The sequence below is a fragment of the Dipodomys spectabilis genome, unplaced genomic scaffold (assembly GCF_019054845.1).
Source record: "Dipodomys spectabilis isolate Male_0828 unplaced genomic scaffold, ASM1905484v1 ptg000075l, whole genome shotgun sequence".
NCBI lineage: Eukaryota > Metazoa > Chordata > Mammalia > Rodentia > Heteromyidae > Dipodomys > Dipodomys spectabilis.
In genome coordinates this window covers 14,056,942-14,081,214 of record NW_024870752.1, presented here as the reverse complement: position 1 = coordinate 14,081,214, position 24,273 = coordinate 14,056,942, and the positions used below count along the sequence as shown (strand labels likewise).

General features: G+C 39.9%; 1 protein-coding gene and 1 pseudogene across 1 annotated transcript in view; one reads left to right on the top strand and one right to left on the bottom strand.

Moving 5' to 3' along the window:
- Positions 1-24,273, bottom strand: part of LOC122110156 (propionyl-CoA carboxylase alpha chain, mitochondrial-like) — a gene marked incomplete at its 3' end in the record, with an annotated part of 126,603 nt that overhangs the window by 87,100 nt on the left and 15,230 nt on the right. Inside the window, exons 3-4 of the mRNA XM_042682655.1 lie at positions 20,658-20,705; positions 20,496-20,564 (exon numbers count right to left, since the gene is read on the bottom strand). Coding sequence (XP_042538589.1) covers positions 20,496-20,564; positions 20,658-20,705 — 117 coding nt within the window. The remainder of the gene's footprint in view (positions 1-20,495; positions 20,565-20,657; positions 20,706-24,273) is intronic.
- On the top strand, positions 6,870-7,228 carry LOC122110146 (annotated as a pseudogene).

The window sequence follows — 24,273 nt, the reverse complement described above, 5'->3', positions numbered from 1 at the left end:
GATCTGAGGATCGCAGTTCAAAGCCAGCCCGGGCAGGAAAGACCGTGAGACTCCTATCTCCAATAAACCACCAGAAAACCGGAAGTGGCGCTGTAGCTCAAGTGGTAGAGCGCTCGCCTTGAGCTGAAGAGCTGAGGGACAGCGCCCAGGCCCGGAGTTCAAGCCCCACGACCGACAAAAAAAAAAAAAAAAGTCCTTGAGAATCTTATCTCCAATGAGCCAGCAAAAAGCCAGAAGTAGAACTGTAGCTCAACTGGTAGAGGACCACTTAATAACTTTCTTTTAAAAATTTAAGTCAAGGGCTGGGAAGGTGGCTCAGTAGTAGAGCACTTGCCTTGCATGCTCAAGGCCCTGGGTTCGATTCCTCAGCACCAAATAAGAAAAAAGAAAAAAAGCCAGAAGTGGCGCTGTGGCTCAAGTGGTAGAGCGCTAGCCTTGAGCTGAAGAGCTGAGGGACAGTGCCCAGGCCTAGAGTTCAGGCCCCACGACCGGACCCCAAAAAAAAAAAAAAAATTTAAGTCAAGCAAGAATGCAAGACCCAGACTGGCACATACACACACACACACACACACACATACACACACACACACACACACACGAAAAGGAGCTAACAAACCAACATTGTAAAACACATTAAGAAATCTAATGCACCAGGCACTGGTGACTCACACCTAGAATCCTAGCTACTGTGGAGGCTGAGATCTGAGGATCACAGTTCAAAGCCAGCCCTGGCAGGAAAGCCTATGAGACTCTTATCTCCAATTAACTACCAACACAAAACCTCAGTGGTTAGAAACCAGGCAATTTTATCATCTTACAATCTGGATAGCAAAAATCAGATGTGCGTCTTATAGCTCTGAAAGCAAGATGAAGTCTATGCAGGGACCCATTTCTTGCTTTTTTTCTCCATCATTTGACTCAGGTCTCCTTTCTTATATAACTGCAGCTTCTTTCTCCTGTTTTCACTCATCCTCACCACTACCCTGACTCTCCTTTCTCCTTCTCAGAAAAGAGCCTTGATTTCATCAAGCTGTGTAGTATCCAAAATATTGTTCCCGTCTCAAAATTCTTAATCACATCTGCAAATCCTCGTGCAATATAAGGTAATATTCACAGGCAGGTCTCCGAGTTTAGAAACTGAACTTTTTAGGAGTCTTTTATTCACCTATCATGCTTTCCTTCCTCAGATAAAATAGAGTCAGAGACAGGTTACTAGTACTGAGGCTTCCTCTAGATTAGAAAGTAATAATTAAAGAGATGTGACTAGGTTTCAAAATTACTTAAGATAATGAATGACTTGTTCATGAATTACAAATAAAATGAAAAAAGGGAAGAAGGAATAATTAGGAGTCTAGAATTAATTAAAACTACAGAAATGGAAGTGAAAAGAGAATAAGATCTTTCAGGAATAGGGTTTAGAAAAAAGAAGAGCAAGAATGCAGGCAAGAGAGAGAAACAGAATGAATAAGCACCTACTATGATCCCTTGAATCACTGCCACATGAAAGATACAGAAAAGAGCCACAGAAGTAGAAAGGAAATCAGGAGATTAAGATATCACTGAAGCATGGGATAAAATGAAGAAAGATAATCACCACTGTCAAACACTGCTGAGAAATTAAACACAAGATGGGGGAAAGTCCACTGGTTTCACATGAAGAAGTTACTAGTAATGGTAGAAATTGTTTTAGTGGAAAGAATTGGATATAATCAAGCCTTGGCTCAGCACCTTTGTACATGCTATCCTGCTTGCCTACTTAACTTTGTGGCTGACAGTTGACTCATCAGTCTCCACTTCTGAGTTTGTTTTATAAACTCAGAGTGAATTTCCTTGATTCCTATATTAATAAAGAAGAAAAATCTATCCCCCCCAAGATTTTCTGTAAACAACTGGTTTGTTCCCTCATAACACCACAAACTTTGCAGTTATTTATATGTTTTCTTAGTCCCATATCTAGCTTTACTATTAGATTATAAGTGCCATGAAACAAAAAACACTCTTGCTCTCTTTTCTACTTACAGTCCATACAGCACCTGGCTCCCAAAAGGCACTAAAAAAATCCAGCTTTCAAAATAATAAACTTCAAAGCAAGGCATCAGTGGCTCACACCTGTATACCTAGCTACTCAAGAGGCTGAGATCTGAGGCTCACAGTTCAAAGTCAACCCAGGCAGGAAAGCCCTTGAGATTCTTATCTCCAATTAACTACCAAAAAAGCCAGCAGTGGAGTTATGTCTCTACTGGTACAGCACTAGCCTGGAGCAAAAGAGTTCAGGGACAATACCCAGAGGTCTTGAGTTCTAGCCCCAGAACTGGTACAATAAACAAATAAAAACTTTTGTTTGAGAAGAAAGACATGTTCTCCTTTATGGAAAGCAGCATGAAACAAGGAAAAAAGAATACAACTTAAGAGCTAGATGTTACAAAAGTTTTAGCACCCATTTTTTTTTAATCTGTAAGTCCTAATTTCTTTGTTCTAAAATAATGATAATAGCCCCCTTGCCTCATACCAGTGGCTTATGCCTGTAATCCTAAATACTTGGGAGGCTGAGATCCTGAAAGTCATAGTTGGGAGGCCAGCCAAGGCAAAGAAGTCCATGAAACTCCATCTCCAAAATAACCAGCAAAAACCAGGGCCGGAGATGTGGCTCAAGTGGTAGAGCATCAGCTGAGCAACCAAGATTAGTAAGCTTGAGACCCTGAGACCATACTGTCAATAAAAATAAAAAGTCCAAGCCAGGCACTGGTGGCTCAAGCCTGTAATCCTAGCTACTCAGGAGGCTCAGATCTGAGGATCACAGGTCAAAGCCAGCCCAGGCAGGAACGTCCATGAGACTCTTATCTCCAACTAACCACCAGAAAACCGGAAGTGGCGCTATGGCTCAAGTGGTAGAGCACTAACCTTAAGATGAGGAGTTGAGGGACAGCGCCCAGGCCGAGTTCAAGCCCCATGACCAACAACAACAAAAAAAAAAAGTCCACTTTCAAAAATACATGCTTTGTTGGTATACCATAAATACTCAATTAGTGATATTGTGATCATTCAATAAATGGTAACTACAATACTACTTAGAATGATATTCTCTCCCTCAAGAATCTTCATGATATTGTAATAGACCAGTTAAGTTGGCCTTATGAACACTGAACCATCAGAATAAAGTCAGGTTGTATTTTCAAGTATTTCATTACTTTTTCAGTAAGATACTATTTCCAATCCTTCATAAATACTTACAGAAATAAATAAAACCATAATTATATACCAGCAGGTACTAATAACATTGAAATCTGTTCCCTTTAAAACTATAATTTAAATATACCAAATGTGTTATGAAAAGGAGGGGAGGAGGGAGACAGGAAGGATGTGAGAGAGGGAAGGAGGGAGGAAGGACTGAACCCAGAGCCTATCATGCACATTAGGCAAGTTACTACTGAGCTAAGACATTCTCCAACCCCCATCAGAAATCTTTTAAATAAATGAAACAAAAAACCTTCATATTTACTGTTTTGATCTTAGATTTTAATATCAGTGAAGGGACAAAATTCTTATTATTAGCAAAATCTTCAGAAGGTCTTAGGACATCCACTTCTGTTTTATAAAGGACAAAGTCCACAAGCAACTTGAAGCACAGCAAATCAAAGAAGGACTTGATAAAAGGGACTACATCAAACTAAAACGTTTCTGCCCAGCAAAGGACAGAGCCAACAAGCTAAAAAGACAGCCCACAGAATGGGAGATTTTTGCCAGCTACACATCAGATAATGCCCTAATATCCAAAATATACAGGGAACTGAAAAAAATAAACTCTCAAAAATCAACAATGCAATTAATAAGTGAGCTAAAGTGCTAAAGAGAATCTTCTCATAGAACTACCCTATGATCCAGCAATTTTATTCCTGGACATTTACCCAAAAGATTACAAACCAGGATACAGTAAAACCACCAACACAACCATATTTATTTCAGCACTATTCACCATAGCCAAGGTATGAAATCAGCCCCGATGTCCCTCAATAGACAAATGGATCAAGAAAATGTGGTAAACATACACAATGGAATTTTATTCATCCATTAGAAAGAATGATATTATACCATTTGTAAAGAAATGGAAAGACTCGGAAAACATTATGTTAAGTGAAGTTAGTCAGGTCCAGAGAGACAAAAGATATATGTTTTCCCTTAGATGTGGAAGCTAGATTTAGCTTACCAAAGTCATAACTAAATACGTTCAGGAGTATGTAAGTGTATATAAATGTATTAACTGAAATATAGTAGATTCAAGAGAGATCTCAAACAGTGTAATTCCTTAGAAAGCCAAAATCAACATTTGGCAAAATAAAACACCAGAGAGTAGGTATTCGGAAAGGGTGGGGTAGGGTCAAGGGAGAAAGAGTACACAGGTGAAGAAGAAAAGGGCAGGGAAATGCAGACAAAACCAAGGTGTAGCCTACAAAATTAAAGATGAGGGAAGGAATAGGTAAGAATGTTAAAAGGGATAACACTGATCAAAACATATTGTATTTATAATATTCATAAATTTCTTTGATAAAAGGCAACTCCCTTGTACAACCACTTGAAGTTTGGAGAGATATTTATTTTTGATTTTTGTGGTTTTTTTGGTTTTTGGTTTTTTTTGTCAGTTGTGGGCTTGAACTCAGGACCTGGGCTCTGTCTTTCCCTGAACTCTTTTACTTAAGGCTGGCACACTTCCACTTTGAGCCTCAGCTCCATTTCCAGTTTTTGAGGCGTTTATTGGTGATAAGAGTCTCACAGGCTTTTCTGCCTGGACTGGCTTCTAACCGAGATCCTCAGATCTCAACTTCCTGAGTAGCTAGGATTACAAGTGTGAGCTACCAGCACCCTGCTAAAGTTTTTGTTTGTTTGTTTGTTTGTTTTTAAGGGGAAAAAAAAGAAGTTGAAGTTGGTGGTTTGGTTCAGGTATTAAGTCCTTGCCTAGAAAACTTGAGTTCAATCCCTAGGACAAGGTTTTAAAAAAAAAAAAAAAAAGGTAAGAAAAAAGTTGGAATGTTATTAAAGTTAAATAACAAAGTACATGAGCATATAACTGAACAAAATAACTCATACATGAAGGTACTCTGATATAAATCCTTTTTTCTCTGTCCAAATGGAATTTTTGCCTGACTCCTAAAGTCGTAGTCCTTCCTGACTGGAATGATTGGTTTACCTTTAACTCCAGGGGGCTTAAACTATCAGTCTTTTAAGAAGCTTTGCTGGGTTTTGACAATTTAACCTGCTGAGCTCACAGCTCCCAAGGGAGGGTCTTGGTTGCAAGTTTGAAATCTGCTGCTGCTGACCACTAACACTGACTCCATAGATAATGAATTTCAATAACAACCCCCTACAGGTTAACACTTGGAGTATTATCCATAATATTGCTTTAATTAAGTAATATATAAAGGTCTCCATTTTGTAGAAAGTTTTATTGAATTTGGCAGTGCTTACAATAAAAAAAAAAACCTTGGGTGTTCATCTGTATGGTAACTGTAAATTTGTCTACAAAAATAATCTAGTTTGCTCATGGATTTATGCTGCATTTCAATTTGTTTTCTAAAAGCAATTCAATTTATTAGTTCCATTTCCCCAAAATATGTACATTTCTAGCATTTCTAGCTGATGGTTTCATGACAGATGGCTCTAACCATGCTGGGCACAGAATGGGTCTACCTGGCACAAGAGACCACCCACCACAGCAAAGACGCTTCCCACCCTAACCCCAGCTCTGAAGCGTCTTGATGGTGGAAATGATTAATGCTTTGATTTTTCTGTAACTTCATGTGTTAAACATTAATTTTCCTCTGAAATGCTAGATTATTTTTTTCAACATGGAAAATAAAGATACATAAATTTTATTTTTTTAACCCAAACTGTTTATGCTATTGAAAATAACCTACCGTATTACAGTATTAAAATGAATATAGGTGAGGGCAAAGCAAACAAAATTTTTAAATGAATCTGAAACTAAAGATTTATTATAAAGTACTAAAGAAGTACCACATGAATCTCACAATCAACAGTGATATAACTTTATGTGTATGTCAATTTAAGATTTTTTTTAAATTTTGTTTATTTATGTGGTACCAAGGAATTGAACCCAGTACCTCATGCATGTTAGGTAAGTCCTCTACCACTAAGCCACATCCCTAGCCCCTTAAGATTATTTTACTGAAAGCAAAGAATGATGGCTGATTCAGCTCACATACATATTGAATTCAGCAATAATTGTATTTTTTAAATACACAACCTGACAGGCACTATGGTAGATAATAATGAATCAGCATGGGAGCCATTTAATATACTTCTTGATTAACTCATTGCCTGTCCAGTTCACATGCAGACACGCTTACATGTCATAATCGTCATAATTCCCATCATCCCTACCGCTACCACTCCAGTGCCTTGATTAGTGTACAACTCCCAGACGAGCCATTGCTAATGCTAAATAATTCTCTTCAGCCTCCTGCTACTATTCTGCAGGATCTCCAATTAAATATAATGTCCCTGATGAGCCATATTAATGTGAACAAATTCCTACCAGGGATCCTATCATACTCCATTTTACCCAAAAATGCAGAAACGGTAATTTAGCCAGGCCAAAGATAATCAAAATGTTTAAAATTGAGAGTATAATGTTTCTGCAAAATAAGTTTTCCAATTATGGTAATAGCAGAAAAGAAAGGAAAAAGAAAATGTGTTAACTTCCTAAATGCTTTCTTCTGATTGTATCTTCACAGCAAAGTCTAATGTTTTAAATTTATCTTAAGGCCATATTGTATTCTTAATATTTGTCTTCACTAGAAGACAAATTTTAAGTGCCCTTTCTTTCTCGTGGTGGAGTCTGGTAACGCACAGACATGCCACTTTACAAAGGGAAGGAAAAGAAAGAACAGGTCATCTGCTTTGGACCACAGGTGGCTGAAGGAGAGAATGTATTTGGTGTCTGCCACATCTTTACATCCTTCAATGACATCTTTGTCCACATCACCAATCTTTCTGGCAAGACCCCTTGACCTAGAGCCCAGGCAGCCCTCAGAGAGCCCTTGCCTGCTCAGGTATGAAGACTAGGAGGATTGAGGATGCCACCCCCATCCCCTCTGACAGCACCCGCAAGAAGGGAGGCCACGAACTCTTCAAATTATTTTCTGTTAATAAACTGCCTTTCTGTAAGCTAAAAGAAAAGAAAGGAGCAAAAAGCACAAGTATGACAGTTTAAAACCCTTCAACAGCAGGCACCTGCTGGTTTCAGCCTACTCAGGTTGACTCTACTAGGCCAGCAGTACTACTCAGGTTTTGGTTAGACACATTTGGATATTTCTGTGAAGGTATTTTTAGATGAGATTAGCCTTTAGTAAGTAGACTTTAGTCTGAGCCAGTGGCTCACACCTATAATCCTAACTACTCAGGAAGCTGAGATATGAGCATTACAATTCAAAACTAGCTAGGGTAGTTAGTCCATGAGATTCTTACCTCCTATTAACTACCAAAAAGCCATAAGTAGAGCTGTGGTTCAACTAGCAGAGTGCTCGTGTTCAGCAAAAGAGCTTAGGGACCCCAGGACCAGCACACACAATAAAAATGAAAACTTGGATTAGCTATGCGTGGTGATACACGTCTATAGGCCTAGCTACTCAGGAGGCTAAGACAAAAAGATCACTTCAGTACAGGACTTTAAGACCAGCCTAGACCACATAAACTACATCTCAAGATGCAGAGTGGAATGGAGCGCTGGTGAGCTCAATGGTAGAACACTTAGCATTATACATACAAGGTCCTGAGTTCATTCCTAAGCACCACAAAAAAAAAAAAAAAGTAATGAAACTTAATGACAGAATCTCCTTGAAAATATAACTCATTTTAATAAAAGCTTAAAAATCAAAAATAAAACCGGGTGCTCTTGGCTCCTACCTGTAATCCTAGCCACTGGGGAGGCTGAGATCTGAGAGTCACAGTTCAAAGCCAGCCCAAGCAGGAAAGTACCTGACACTCTCATCTCCAATTACCCACTATAAAGATGGAAGCAGGGCTGTGGCTTCAGTAGTAAAATGCTAGCCTTCAGTTTAAAAGGAAAAAAAAACAAAAACTTAAGAGTAGACACCAGTGGCTCACACCTGTAATCCTAGCTACTCAGGAGGCTGAAAGCTAAGGATCAAGGTTCCAGCAGTAAAGTCATGAGACTCTTACCTCCAATAAACTACTCAGAAAACGTTGGAAGTGGCACTGTGGCTCAAGGGGTAAAGTGCTAGCCTTGAGCGAAAGAAGCTCAGGGATAGTACCCAGGCCTAGAGTTCAAGACCCAGGACCAGCAAAAAAAAATTTTAAAAATCTAAAAAAAATGAGCAGCTGAGACAGAGCTCAGACCCTGAGTTCAAACTGGCACAAGAAGTCAGGAAGGAAGGATAGAGACAGAAAAAAATACTCTGAGATGTAAATCACCTTCGTGAAACAAATCCTTTCCTTTCCTTTCAATTAAATGGAATATGTAATTGCTATTAATTTAGTCACTACTCAGAGGTTTTGCCATGAGACTTTATGTTGTTAAGGAAACTTCTTACTGAAGGATGACAATTACAAGTATTTTTTGCATGAATGATCATATAGATTTCCTATTGTAATTTAAATGTCTATAAGTGTTTCTGACCTAATTAAGCCCAACTGGGAAGTATAGAACAAAATGGCCAGCATTTTAGCATCCCTTACTAGTAAAGGTAATTTAAGAATGTCATTAAACATACTATCTCAGCTCAAGTATACTCACATAACACACACACACACACACACACACACACACACACACACACACGCATGCACGCACACATGCACGCACATAAAAGATTACCTGACATAAAAGATAACTTGAGCAGGGCGCCACTGGCTCACACCTGAAATCCTAGCTACTGAGGAAGCTGAGATCTGAGGATCAGGGTTCAAAGCCAGCTCAGGCAGGAAAGTCTGAGATTCTTATCACCAAACAACCACAGAAAACCAGAAGTGGCACTGTGGCTCAAGTGGCAGAGCAACTGCCTTGAGCTGAAGAGCTCAGGGACAGCGCCCAAGTCCAGAGCTCAAAAAAAAAAAGGTAATGACCTTTGTCATTTATTCCTGTTTGAGGATCAATGATAATGTCTACTTACTAAGTCCATTAACAGATTTTGTAATTTTTCTAACTTATACATGTTTTATATTTTTTTTTTAATTTTTTAAAAGCTAAGCATTTTGGAGGGGGTAACAATGTTCAAGAGGAAGTGTACTCATTACCTCACTCATGTAACTGTAACCCTCTGTATAGTATCTTTACAATAAAAAAAAAAAAAGCTAAGCATTTTAAAGCATTTAAGAATTGCAGAGAGCAGGGAGCTGGTGGCTCACACCTGTAATTCTAGCTACTCAGGGGGCTCAGATCTGAGGATCATGGTTCAAAGCCAGCCCCAGCAGGAAAAAGTCCATGAGACTCTTAACTCCAACCACAGCAAACCGGAAGTGGTGCTGTGGCTCAAAGTGGTAGAGCACCAGCCTTGAGCTGAAGAGCTCAAGGATAGCACCCAGGCCCAGAGTTCAAGCCCCATGATTGACAAAAAAAAAAAAAGAAAAGAAAAAGAACTGTAACTCCTGTTGAACCAAAAAATATTGAAAAATATGCTGGAATCATGTAAAGAAGAAAAAAATTAATGACTGAGATTTCTAAATTGCTGTAATCTTTACATCTCTAGTATGAAAATAAGGATATGCAAACAAAGTTATATATATGGAAAGATGTAAAATAAGATATTCCAACCACTCCATAAAATTTTGATGTTTTCCCCTAAGATCTTCTATACCTTAGCCTACATTAATGTATTTTATCTCCACTTCTCTGATTATTACCCTCCAGTTTGTTCAGCTGGAACCAACATACACTAACAACTTAGACATCACGAAGCCCTATTTGTCCTCAGTCTCCCCCTGCCAGCAGGGAAATATTATCAAGGGTAGGCATGAAAAGTGATGATTGCCCTCACCTTTCTGTCTGTCATCCCAGAGTGTTCACAGGAAATCCCACTCAATCTCATTACAGAATCCTAAGACTGAGACTCCAATATACACCAGAAATCATATTTTAAACAGCAGGCTGTCTGGGTAAGATGTGAGTCACAGTGAGTACTTTCTTGATTTTAGGTTTTTGCTTCCATTCAGCAAATATCAGATACTTCTCATTTCAAGTCAACATGATTGTACTCAAAGCAAGGAAACACTGATGAGTTCAGTTCAGAGGCACAACCAGAAAAGAGGTCAAAGGCTGAAATATAGACTAATCTCATTTGAAATAAAGACTTCAAGTGCTTTTCATTTAACTCAATGAAATCTCATTTTTAAAAATTAAAACTCTTAGTGTTTTCATATAAATAATATTATTGCTTCTCTGTGAAGAAAAATTCTAGTCATTTTACTTAGAACATGAAATAATACATGAAAGTTACCCAAGTACATTCTGAGGAGCAGAGGCATAATATCTGAATTCTCAATTTCTTTGTTCCCACTGTTCATCAAACTATTGAAATCATATATACCTGCCATGTAGAAATTCCACTAAAACTATTAAACATTTCTCATTTTTAGACAGGTACCAGTGGCTCAAATTTATAATCCTAAGCAACTTAAGAGGATCAAGGTTCAAGGCTAGCCTGGACAGAAAAGTCTGAAAGACTTCCTTCTCATCCCAGAGCATAGGAGCATAAACCTGACATCCTAAGCTATGTGGGAGTCTGAGATTGTGAGGATCACAGGGCCAGGCCAGCCCAGCAGAAAAGCCCCTGAGATTCCATCTCCCCAAAAGTGAAATTTGAAATAGTAGCATGCATCTTTGATCCCAATGACATCAGGAAGCAGTTAGATATGCCTCCTATCCTAAAATAACCAGTGAAAAATGGCAGCAAGCACAGCTTCTAACCAACCAAGTACAAGCAAATTCCAGTACTGCCAGAAAAAGAAAGAGAGGAAGAAAGAAAGAGACAGACAGACAAGAAAGAGAGAGAGAGAGAGAGAATGGAAGGGAAAGAGAGAAAGGAAGGAAGGGGAGAGAGAAAGAGAGAAAGAGGGAGAGAGAGAAAGAAAGAAAGAAAAAGAAAGAAAGAAAGAAAGAAGAAAGAAAGGAAGGAAGGAAGGAAGGAAGGAAGGAAGGAAGGAAGGAAGGAAGGAAGGAAGGAAGGAAGGAAGGAAGGAAGGAAGGAAGAAAGAAAGGAGAAAAATTGTCCTTTATATTTATCTTCTCTAGAACTACCAATAACAAAGAAACCCTGCTATGTTTAGCACTGCCTAAAATCTAATGAAGTTATCCTATAGGCTTGTCTCCTCTTCTTGCACCCATGTTTATAAGTGCTCCCAATTTATGTCTATTTTATAATACATTTTAATAAGTTAGGGTATTCCCCCTATCAATTTTCCTCAGAATTTTCTAGGTAGTTCTTGTATATTTACTCTTTTGTTAACAAAAAAACAATACATTGTATTTATCAAGATTTAACAGAAAAATGTACAGATTAATTTAGGACAAACTAGTGTTTAAAGTACTCAGTTTCTCTATATAAAATCAGGAAGCCCCCAGGGTATGGTGACTCAAATGTTTAAAATCAAGAAAGAAACATTACTTACCTACCTTTTAGAAATAAAGATAAAATTCCTAGAAAGATTAAAACTACAGTCATTGACAAAAGAAATTGAAATTTTTAACAAACCAATAAAAGTAAACAAAGAAAACTATCCACAGAAAATCCCATACCCAGATAGCTGAACTGGTGAGTTCCACCAAACATTTAAAGAAAAATAATGATTTTCCACCAACTCTTCTCAAAAAGCAGAAGATTTAAGACAACTTTCGAACTTATGAGGCCAGTTCCATGTAATACTAACTAAAGCTATCACATGAAAACTACAAGTCAGTATCTTTTACAAATATGGATTCAAAATACTAACCAACTAAATCCAACATCACATACAATAGATTACACAACACAAGGATTTATCCCTACAATGAAAGACTGACTCTATTTCCAAAAATCAATTAATATTTCTATGTATTTATTATTATCTTTAATTAGCTCAAAAATCAATTAAAATATTATTAAAAAAAAAAAAAAACATGGTCCAGCACTGGTGGCTTACTCCTGCAATCCTAGCTACTCAAAGCCAGCCCAAGCAAAGACTTATCTCCAATTAATCACAGAAAAAGCCGGAAGTTGGGCTGTGGCTCAAATGGTAGCTAGCCTTGAGCAAAAAGGAGATCAAGGACAGCACCCAGGCCCGGAGTTCAAGCCAAAGGACCAAAAGAAGAAAAAAAAAGAAGAAGAAAACAAAACAAAACAAAAAGACAAGGAACAAGACAAGTATGTCTACTCTCAACACTTCTGTGCAACACTGTTCTAGAAAATCAAAGCAAGGAAAAATATAAAATGAAATAAAAAGCATACAGAAAGAAACAAGTAAAACAATCCCATGTCACACATGGCATAAATAATGTTAGAGAACCTTACAGAATCAACTAACAAACTATTAGAACTAATAAAAGCTTAAGCAGTTTGCAAGATACAAAATCAGATGAAAATCAATTGTATGTATACCTAGGTAAGCAACAAAAAATTAATATTAAAATAATTATGCTTATAAAGGCATTGAAAGTAATAAAATATTTAGGAATAATTATAACAAAAAAAACATAAATTTGTAAAATTATACTCATATAAATTTGCAATTAAACCCACAAAACATCATTGGAAGAAATTAAAGCAACTTAAGTACATTTGAGAACATCACACATTCATGGGTAAAAAACTTAAGGTAGTAACAGCCGGGCGCTGGTGGCTCACGCCTGTAATCCTAGCTACTCAGGAGGCTGAGATTTGAGGATCACGGTTCAAAGCCAGCTGGTGCAGAAAACTCCGTGAGACTCCTATCTCCAATAAACCACTAGAAAACCACCACTAGAAAACCGGAAATGGCGCTGTGGCTTAAGTAGTAGAGTGCTCGTCTTGAACTGAATTGCTGAGGGACAGCACCCAAGCCCAGAGCTCAAGCCCCAGGACCAACAAAAAAAAAATTCTTAAGGTCGTAAGAGTTGTATTCTAATTGACCAACAGATACAAAACAATCCCAGTCAAAAAATCACAGCTGGCCAGGGACTGGTGGCTCATGCCTGTAATTCTAGTTACTCAGAAGGCTGAGATCTGAGGATCACAGTTCAAAGCCAACCCAGGCAGGAAAGTCCATGAACTCTTATCTCCATTAAACCACTAGAAAACAGGAAGTGGTGCTGTGGCTCTAGTGGTAGAGCACGTTCCTTGAGCTAAAGAGCTCAGGGACAGGGCCCAGGCCCAGAGTTCAAGCCCCATGACTGTCCAAAAAAAAAAAATCATAGCTGGACAAAGTCCTGTACTAGATCTGTCTTCTCTTAGTAAATTATTACCCATTAAAAAAATAATTCAACTTCTTAAAACACTTTTTAAGAGGCTTCACTCCCATTTTGCTACCTGCCCTGACTATTTCCCATTGGAGTACTTTTACACTGCTTGGCCTCATCCACTGGATGCGGTGGCACTAATCTCATCACTGTAATATACTGGCATTATGTCTGCTGGAGGTCAGTCTACTCCAACAACAGGAGGAAATAACTTCCTCAGTAGAGAATAAGTTAGGTACAACAATCCAACAAGATAACCCACGAATTCTACCTAGAAACACCTAAAATCCTAGACTAAAGATAACGAACATTCTTTAAATGAATAGCTTGGCTCACAAGAATTTACAAGGAATCTCCAGGGATCAAAAACAAAGATGAGACTGGGTGGCAGAGGCTCACACTTGTAATCCTAGCTAGTCAGTTGGAGCTGGAGCTCAAGGGGTAGAACACTAGCCTTGAGCAAAAGAGCTCAGGGAGAGCACCCAGGCCCAGAGTTCCAGCCCCAGAACCCACATAGAAAGAAAAAAGAAAGGGATGGGGGGAGAGGAAGGAAGGAAGGAAGGAACGAACGAACGAAGGAAGGGAGTGGTAGAGTACTTAACTAGCATGAACAATGCCCTAAATTCAATCCCTAGCACAGCCAAAAAAAAAAAAAAGAGGAAGCTAAAGAAATACTATATCCATAACAGCAAATACCAGTGATAATTTTGAAAATTAAGAATCTTACCCAAAGGATTAAGTTTGAACTCTCTAAGAAAGAAACCAGACACTGTTTAAAGTTAAAGATTCAAAAAAAAACTTCCTAGAAAAAGACCAGCGTGCCAGAAGGTTACATTCTCAATCAGGAAGGGGGCAGGGAATCAACCTACTAGTACTCAAGAGAAACAATTACTTTTTATCAGTATCTCTATGGTCAAAGTAAAGGATAAAGTCTCCTCTACAAATCAGATACCATGGGCCTACCCAATAGGTACCTGTGTATATGCAATCTCATTTTGTTCTTAGTATCCAAATAATTCAAAAACATTCATGCCAAGAAATATAAATATAAGCACCAGAGCCAGGTGCCAGTGGCTCACATCTGTAATCCTAGCCACTCAGGAGATTGAGAGCTGAGGATTCCAGTTCAAAGCCAGCATGTAGCGCTGTGGCTGAAAGTGGTAGAGTGCTAGCTCAGGGACAGAGCAAAGGCCCTGAGTTCAAGCCCCATGACCAAAAGGAGAGAGAGAGAGAGAGAGAGAAAGGGAGGGAAGTGTGGAGAGCTGCGGAAGCCAGCGCCATCTTTGGCTTGACCGTGCCATGCGGCCGCGCCATCTTTGGCCAGCCTTGTCGCATCCACCTCGACCAGCAAGGAAGACACGCCCCGGGATTCTTCTCAAAGCAGTTTATTCAGGAACCTTGATTATTAGCTTCTTCTCGCCCCGCACCCGCACTCCGGTTATAAGCCTCCTGGATGGCCAATCCCGAGGTGCCACGTGGCATATACCAATAGGGTCGCAAACACGGAAGTAAGCCAGTAGCCAAGCCATAGCCATATAAGGAGTTGTTTTTCACAGAGAGCACTCGCCATCGGGAAGGCGGAAGGCGGAAGCCAGCGCCATCTTTGGCTTGACCGTGCCATGCGGCCGCGCCATCTTTGGCCAGCTCCCGCAGCTCTCCACAGCTCCCCCTTTTTGTTTTATTAAGCAACAGGTAAGAGTAGAGGTTGGGCCTCTGTCTAAAACATTAATGAGAGGACCTTGCACTGGTCTTCGCCTGAGGGGCGCCTTCCCCAGTGACGACCAGGCCCGTCCGATGCCTTTTTTGCAGAGGTGGGATCTTGGGCATCAACCCACTTGCAACCCAACATGCTCTTCTTGAGCTCACGCCAGGAAGTGATTCCCATGTGCAGTGCGTTTGCCCAAGTGCAGTGCGTTTGCCTTACACCCTGTGCTATTCCATTAACGTGGCAAGCCACGCGTGGGGGGACTGTCCGGCCTCAATGGCAGTGAAGGCCTGGACTACCATAGCCATACTCCTGCGCTGCGAGCTCCTAATCAGGCATATGCACCACAGGCACAGCAAGATCACCAATGCCAGGATACCGATAAGGGAGCCTAATCCCGCCCACTCCTTCAAATGATCCACAGCTGTCAAAATCCAGGAGGAAACATCCTGTAACAGGGCATCATCCATCCGGGTAGAGTTTACCACGACAATGGCCGATCGTAGCTGCAACATCAATTGGTCGAATTCTCCCGTCTAGTTGCCTAAAAGATAACTTGACAGTTGTTTAGACAAATTTGCTGCCTGAGTATAGTTATAGTACTGAATAGCAGTAATACAAAGCCCTTCATATTTTTGAATACATCCCAGCTGAGCCAACTGCCACATGATATCAACCTGTTCCTGCACAAGGTCAATCCTTAGATTTAACAGCATCAGTCCTCCTTTTAATTGTGCAAAGGCCACTTGTTGTAGATCCAGAGCTCTGGCTGTAGTAGCCGACAAGTTAAAGTTTGAGCCGTCTGCACAGTATGTGACATGGCGACAGCGGCAGCCGTCGCACCCGCAGCAGCCACAGCTATAGCAGTTACAATGGCCACAGTGATGCCAAAATCTCTCTTATGTCTAAACAAGGTTACAGCTTGAGAAGCATCTACTGGCACGGGCACCCAACGCGGAATGCGTGTAACTATAGCTAACGGATACTGAGAACTCCAGCAGGTAGCATAATAGCAGGTTTTATTAGTGCAAGCACACACATCATCTGAGCATATAGAGATGTTGTTAATTACCAAAAACACAAAAGGGGAAACCACACACATTAGCAAAGCGACCTTGTCCTAAGAGCATATCTCTGTCCCAAGCCGGGTGTCCGTTTGCTTGATTGATGGCTGCCTGTTCACTACAAAATTCCAGCATAAATGCCCTCCAATCCAAGTACTGGCCTGGACTCAAACATGCCCGTGCTAGGCTTGCCCAATCAGAGGGAGTCATGCAGTATCTCTTTATAGCCTCCACTTGAGCTACAGTAAAAGAGGCTGTAATCCCATACGTCCGAACAGACTCAGCCAGGGACTTAATTACTTTAAATTCTAGAGGCTCATGAAATCTCTGTTGATTACCGTCTTGAAAAACTGGGAAGGCGAGTTCTGCTCGGGCAGTCCGCCAAGTATCCGGGCAAAACGTATGCCCATTGGCTCCATGTTGATATGGAGGAGGACCTAAGGGGACTTGACCGGAAGTTCCTTTTACGTCATCTAAAGGGGCCTGACCAAAAGTTCTTTCCACATCCTCATTAAGCACAGGTTGGCTTAGCTTATGTTTTCCCTTTTTTATACGACTCCTTTTCATCTGTTGAATAAGTGCTCTCACTTCTTCCTCCTCTAGCTCACTGGAACTTTCTCTTTCCGATTTCAGCTCAGACAGATCTGGGTATAGTTGCCCCCTTTTGTCCTGTTTACTGTCTCCCTTTTCACTGATCGCCTTCTCTGACCTCTCCTCCTGTAACTGCTCCAGTGCTGACTGTCCGTTTTCTATAACCTCACAGCAGCGCTGGTCCTCCAGGCAGCCCCTTATCAGTTTCCAAATGGTGCGGACTCCTGCCTTTAATGTGCCCTGTTCATAGGCAAAGTCCAAATCCCTCCCTAATTTTTCCCACAAAGCTACTGTAAGGCTCCCGGACACTATGAACCAAGGAGCTACAATGTTGCATTCTTCAAGGAAACTCTGTAAAACACCCTTCTTAAACTTTAGTCCTTTTGAGCGTAGGAGCTCATTCAGGGCCAGAAAAATTGGATGAGACGTCGCGGCGCCCATCTTAGTTATAAAAATTTTATCTTTTTTTACTCCCTTTTTTATTTTTTATATTTATATTCTTACTTTCACTTTAGGCCTTTATTTTTTCCCGGGTTTCCGCTCTCTCTTTATCTACAGAGAAGAGCCCCGTATTATGCCCGCTTTAATCGCGGATTCCCACTTACCTGGGAACTTACCGGTGCACCACCCTGACTGCTAAGAGTTCTGGATCCCTTGTGGAGTTAGTTTCCCCGTACGGGCCACCACTTGTCGCATCCACCTCGACCAGCAAGGAAAACACGACCCGGGATTCTTCTCAAAGCAGTTTATTCAGGAACCTTGATTATTAGCTTCTTCTCGCCCCGCACCCGCACTCCGGTTATAAGCCTCCTGGATGGCCAATCCCGAGGTGCCACGTGGCATATACCAATAGGGTCGCAAACACGGAAGTAAGCCAGTAGCCAAGCCATAGCCATATAAGGAGTTGTTTTTCACAGAGAGCACTCGCCATCGGGAAGGCGGAAGGCGGAAGCCAGCGCCATCTTTGGCTTGACCGTGCCATGCGGCCACGCCATCTTTGGCCAGCTCCCGCAGCTCTCCACAGGGAAGGAGGGAGGGAGGGATGGAGGAAGGAAGGAAAGAAGGAAGGAAGGAAAGAAAAAGCACCAATAATACCCTAAAGTGCCTAAAAGAAATAAACCTAATCCCTATCCCCACTGGGCCATTTCTGCAACTCAACCCATCTTGAAACTCAACAAAAAAGATGCCAAATAGTAAGACACAAGCCAAAATCTAAACATGGGGGGAATACATACACACACACACACACACACACACACACACACACACAACATGAGTAAGAACTAAAACACAAACACCTAACAAATCACACACACACACACACACACACACACACAACCTGAGTAAGAACTAAAACAGAATTAAACACCTAACAAATCAAAATACCAAGCGCCTTTAAAATAACTAGAAAAAAATGAATAGAAGATGAAAGAATTCAAATACATTGGGTATTAAAAAAAAAAAAGAGGGCTGGGTATGCAAATCAGTGGTAGAGGGCTTGTTTAAGGCCCTGTGTTCAATTCCCACACAAGAGAGGGAAAAGCAGTTTCAAAAAGAAGACCAACAACCCGGTGCCAGTGGCTTATGCCTCTGGAAGCTGAGATCTGAGGATCTAGATTCAAAGTCAGCCCAAGAAGGAAAGTCCCAGAGACTCTTATCTCCAACTAACCATAAGTAAACCAAAAGTGGTACTGTGGCTTAAAGTGGTAGAACACTAGTCTTGAGCAAAAAGAGCTCAGGACATTGCCCAGGCCCTGAGTTCAGGCCCTACAACCAAAAAAAAGAACTTGCCTATATTGCAGGCAGGTAGGAATCTGGGGCAGTACAGTAGTACCAGACAAGTACCATACCAGACAAGTGTTTCTTACACAAATATTAATTTACTTATTTTGAGTCAGTACAGTATTGCTCACTAAAAGCAGACCATATTCAATCCAAGGACCACTTTTTATATCGCTCTCACGCTAAGAACTGTTTTCACAACTTTTAAAGTGGGAAAGAGGGTGAAATGGCAGGGAAAGAAGAGTTGGAGGAGGAAGAGCAAGCAACAGATACAAGTTGACTGATTTCTTTCTTTTTTTTTTGGTGCCACTCTTTTTTCCTGCTTAACTAAAACATTACTTGGTTTTAAGATAAATTAATAGCTTTTGCAATCAACTACTGCTGTATTTTCTTACTACTATAACTCACATTTCACCTTGAATTAACATATAAAATATGTGAGGTGAACATTAAAATGTTTACCTTAAACACTAACAACATGTATGAATATAGCATGGCTTGTTCACATTACTGATACTGATAAGAAGATGAAAACCTCTGTGATCAACGGTCAAGCAAACAAAAATGTGTGTTCCAGGAGTTCATCTTTTCAGCTAAAAGCCTTCTCTTGTAAATGAAGCGGAAACTAGACAAATTTCTCTGATTTGTCCCTATTGTAGAATTTTAGCTGAGAATGTTATGTTCCCATTATGAAGCCTTGTAAATCATATTTTAAATTATGAACAATATTTCCTGCTTTATTCCCTGCTAATTTCAGTCTGAAATAGTATTAGCTTCCTGGTGATCTTAATAAACTTTTTTCTAGAGGAGTTGACTTTGATGAATACCTTGGATTACCAATCAAGAAATAGGTAATGAAAGTAAGGTTTTCTCATTAACTACATTATAACTACCTTATAAAGAATGTAAATTAGTACTAAAATTCTCATGGTTAAAACAAAATTTTAGCAAAGAAGCCAAAATCAAATTTTTTTCAAGAAAAAAAGACAGGAAAGGCAGAATTAATTACCTTTCATTAAAAATTATTTTAAATGCAACTGTCAAATTGTAAGTTAACATTTGTTTTCAGGTTGCTAGTTTGCAATTATTTCCATTTGGGTTTTTTTTAAATAAACAGTTACAAAACAAGTTTGTTACAACAAGACAAAATGAACAACAGTTCTAAATAAGACAAAAATTAAGGATCACCATCAAACTTGAAAATCCTTTGCATTAAATTACTACACTATGAAAGCAGACATTACCAAAAGATCTACCCATCAAAAGTAGTGTGGAAAAAAATTTTTAAATAATAATAATACCTTAAAGTATATCTACTAATACTTCATTCCATAGTCTAATAATTTGCATTCTTTTCCCATGGGATTTTTTTTCTACTCATTCACAGCTCATTACTGCTAAAAAATGCCTGCTGTGTTAAAAATGCCACATAAAATTATATATCATTCACTGCTTTATGCTATACCTTCTTTTGTTCAGGTCCAATTAGCATCAGGCTATCTCTCATTCATCAAACTTTTAGCTGAACACATTAAAGCATTTAGGAAAGCTTAAACAATTATAGCATTCCCTTAGCGATACTGAAGTTATACTAGAGAAAAGTGCTCTCATAAAGAAGTACTGCATAAACATTTTAAATCTAACTTTCTCATGCTTTCTTTCCTTAAACCAACTTGCTGACCACAATAGACCTAACAATATTTTATTTTATTCTGGGTTTTTAGGCTTTGAAAAACAAAAAATTATAGGGAATATTGTGATGCTTCCACTTTTGCTTACTACAACAGTAGTAAATAGACCGTTCTAAAATTTGAAGATGACTTTTGCGGACCAAAAGAAAATTAAACTTCACATTTTTTTCTACTTCAGCCAAAATCCAATCTGTATTCAAACTAAGTAAAAACATACTTACAGAACTAGCATCAACATCACTGTGGATGGCAACTGTCTTAATGCCCATCTTCTTGCAAGTTTTAATAACCTATTGAAAATACATCAGTATTATTTATTAATATTCATATTTAGAGGAACAATTTCATAGAATGAAACGGAAAATAATTTAAATGCTACTCACCCTACATGCAATTTCTCCTCGATTAGCAATAAGAATTTTATCAAAAGTCTACAGAGAGAAAAAAATAGAAAATCTTAATCTTATTTTGGACCAAAAAAAAACCATTTTTCTACAATTAACAATAGATATCTTAGTGAAAATTTACTTCCAAGAATAATATTAAATGTTATAAATTTAATATGTTTTTTTTTGGGGGGGGGGCCGGTCATGGGGCCTGAACTCTGGGCCTGGGTGCTGTCTGTCCCTCAGCTCTTCAGCTCAAGGTTAGCACTCTACCACTTGAGCCACAGTGCCACTTCCGGCTTTTTTCTTTTTTGCTTATGTGGTGCTGAGGAATCGAACCCAGGGCCTCAGGCATGCAAGGCAAGCACTCTACCACTGAGCCATCTTCCCAGCCCTTAATATGTTTATTGACAATCAGAGAACAATTAAATTCTGACCTCATTACTTTGTTAAAGCATCTATTGACTAGGTTAATTTATTCATTAATGGACTGATAATCATCAATCAGTAATAAGTTAACTTACTGATAAATTCTCCTGACAAAAGCAAATCTTCAAGTAATATTTTAGAAAAATAAGTTTCTATTGAAAGTACTTTGTAAGTTAGAGGTAATGGCTCAAGCCTGGAATCCTAGCAACTTTTGAGACAGAGATTGGGTTCAATGCCATCCCAAGCATAAAAGTTCATATCCATCTCAACCAATGGATGGACTCAGTAGTGTGTGCCTATCACTCCAAGGACAAAGAGAAGCACAAATAGGAAGACTAAAATCCAGACCAACTCAAACACAAAGCAAGACTCTATCTCAAATACAGCCAATGCAGCTGAGTGCCAGTGGCACATACCTGTACTCCTAGCAACTTGGGAGGCTGAGATCTGAGGATGATTTGAAGCTAGACAAGAAAGTCTCTGAGACTGTCATCTCCAATTAACCACCAAAAGCCAGAAATGGAGCTGTGAGCCAGGTACTGGTGGCTCATGCCTATAATCCTAGCTACTCAGGTGGCTCAGAACTGAGCATCGCAGTTCAAAGCTAGCCCAAGCAGAAAAGTACGTGAGACTCTGATCTCCAATAAACTACTAGAAAACCGGAAGTAGCGCTGTGGCTCAAGTGATAGAGCACTAGTCTTGAGCTGAAGAACTCAGGGACAGTGCCCAGGGCTAGAGTTCAAGTCCCACAAACAACAAAAAAAGAAAAGAAGGAAGGAAGGAAGGGAGGAGGAAGGGAGGGAGGGAAAGAAGGAAGGGAGGGAGGAAGGGAGGGAGGGAAAGAAGGAAGGGAGGGAGGGAGGGAAAGAAGGAAGGAAGGAAGGAAGGAAGGAAGGAAGGAAGGAAGGAAGGAAGGAGGGAAGGAGGGAGGGAGGGAGGGTGGGAGAAAGGAAGGAAGGAGGGATTAAGAAGGAAGGAAGGAAGGAAGGAGGGAAAGAAGGAAGGAAGGAAAGAAAGAAAAAAGAAAGAAAGAAGGAAAGAGAGTTGTGACTAAAGTGGTAGAGCACTAGCTTTGAGCACAAAAGCTCAGGGATGTGGCTTAGTGGTACAATGCTTGCCTAGCATGCATGGAGCCCTGGGTTCGATTCCTCGGTATCACATAAACAGAAAAAGCCAGAAGTAGCACTGTGGCTCAAGTGGTGGCGCACTAGCCTTGAGCACAGAGAGGCTCAGGAACAGACCCAGGCCCTGAGTTCAAGCCCCAGGATTGGTAAAAAAATAAATAAAATAAAATAAAAGCTCAGAGACAACACCAAAGCCCCGAGTTTAATCCTCAGGACAAGCACAAAAAAAAAAAAAATTTAAAAAATTAAAAATTTTTTAAAAAGGAATTGGTGGAGTGGCTTCAGTTATAAGACAGCCTGCTTAAAAAGCTTGAAGCTAGGGGCTGGGAAGGTGGTTCAGTGGTAGAGTGCTTGCCTTGCATGCATGAGGCCCTGGGTTCAATTCCTCAGCACCACATAAGCAGAAAAAGCCGGAAGTGGTGCTGTGGCTCAAGTGGTAGAATGCTAGCCGAGGGACAACATCCCGGCCCAGAGTTCAGACCCCACAAACAACAACAGCAACAACAAAAGCTGGAAGCCATATTTTTCAAAAGGTCAACAATCAATAAATACATGGAAAAAAAAAAAAAAAGCTTGAAGCCCTTACTTCAAATCTAGTACCCATTCCCTCAAAAAAAGTGCTAAAAAAAAAAAAGCTGGGAGCCAGTGGCTCATGCATGTAAGCCTAGCTACTCAGGAGGCTCAGATCTGAGGATCACGGTTCAAAGCCAGCCCCGGCAAGAAAGTCCGTGAGACTCTTATCTCCGATAAAAACCACTAGAAAACTGGAAGTGATGCTGTGGCTCAAGAGGTAGAGCGCTTGCCTTGAGCTGAAGAGCTAAGGGACAGTGTCCAAGCCCAGAGTTCAAGCCCCACGACCAACCAAAAGAAAACCACTGAGCACCTGTGGCTCACACCTATAATATTAGTTACTCAGGAAGTTGATATCTGAGGATCACAGTTTAAAGCCAGCCCGGACAGGAAAGTAGTGCAACTCTTACCTTTAAGCACCAAAAAGCCAGAAATGATGCTCAAATGGTAGAGCTCTACCCTTGAGCACAAAAGCTCAGGGACAGCACCCAGGCCCTGATTCAAGCCTCAGGATCAGCGCAAAAAAGATAAAAATTAAAAATGCTTAATAATTTACATGACTATTTTCTAAATTCTGGAAAATCCTTACTGTTATCAGTTGTCCATAAGAAGAAAGTCTAATAAGTATAACTGATATGCCATCTCTGTTACAGTGGGATATAATTTCAATAATTCCACACAGGTACCAATTGTGCTTCTATCCAAAGATACCACCCCAAATAGATTATGTCTTTTGAAAACAATGTTAAGTCTGACTATCAAATTCGGAAGATAAAGAGTCTCACAGACTTTCCTGACCAACCTTGCTTCAAACTTCAATCCTCAGATCTCAGCCTCCTGAGTATGGAGGATTATAGTGAGCTACTGATTGCTGGCCTTGTTTTGTTCTTTGGTTTGTGTGTTTTCATCTGTCAGCACTTTCCCTTCCCCATGCTTAAATGCCCACTACTGCAGTAAAAACCACTTCTGGCATGTCACCTATTCAGAGACCAAGAGGACTGAGTTGGTCAGTCCTCCTGGGACCTTGGTCCTTTCTTTTTGGATAATCTCATCTCTCCTTAAGAGAAAGCAAGATGTCTGTCCTTATCACTAGCCCCCAGCAGTATTCAAGAGATCATTCAAAAACATAAGACCCCTTTGTATATCACCTTGACAATAAAATTAAATTAAAAAAATAGGACAATACAGAGGATCAACTGGAATAAGGGAAAGAAGATCCAGACCTGGCAAATCTGATGACATACTTCAAACTCACACGTGCTGAATGAAGGTGGGTCAACCAGAGTTACCCTGGCACCTTATGGCAAACAAATGATACACCAGGACTCCTGCTCTGTGCTTCTGATATAAAGATGCATTTCTTTTGGCAGGAGAGTTTTCTTATCAGAAAAGTTTTCTGATCCATAGTGTACTGTGATATGAGTATCACTGTTAACTTAAGACTTTTGCATAGGTAAATTTGTGATTCAGGGTAGTGATTAGGCTTGATT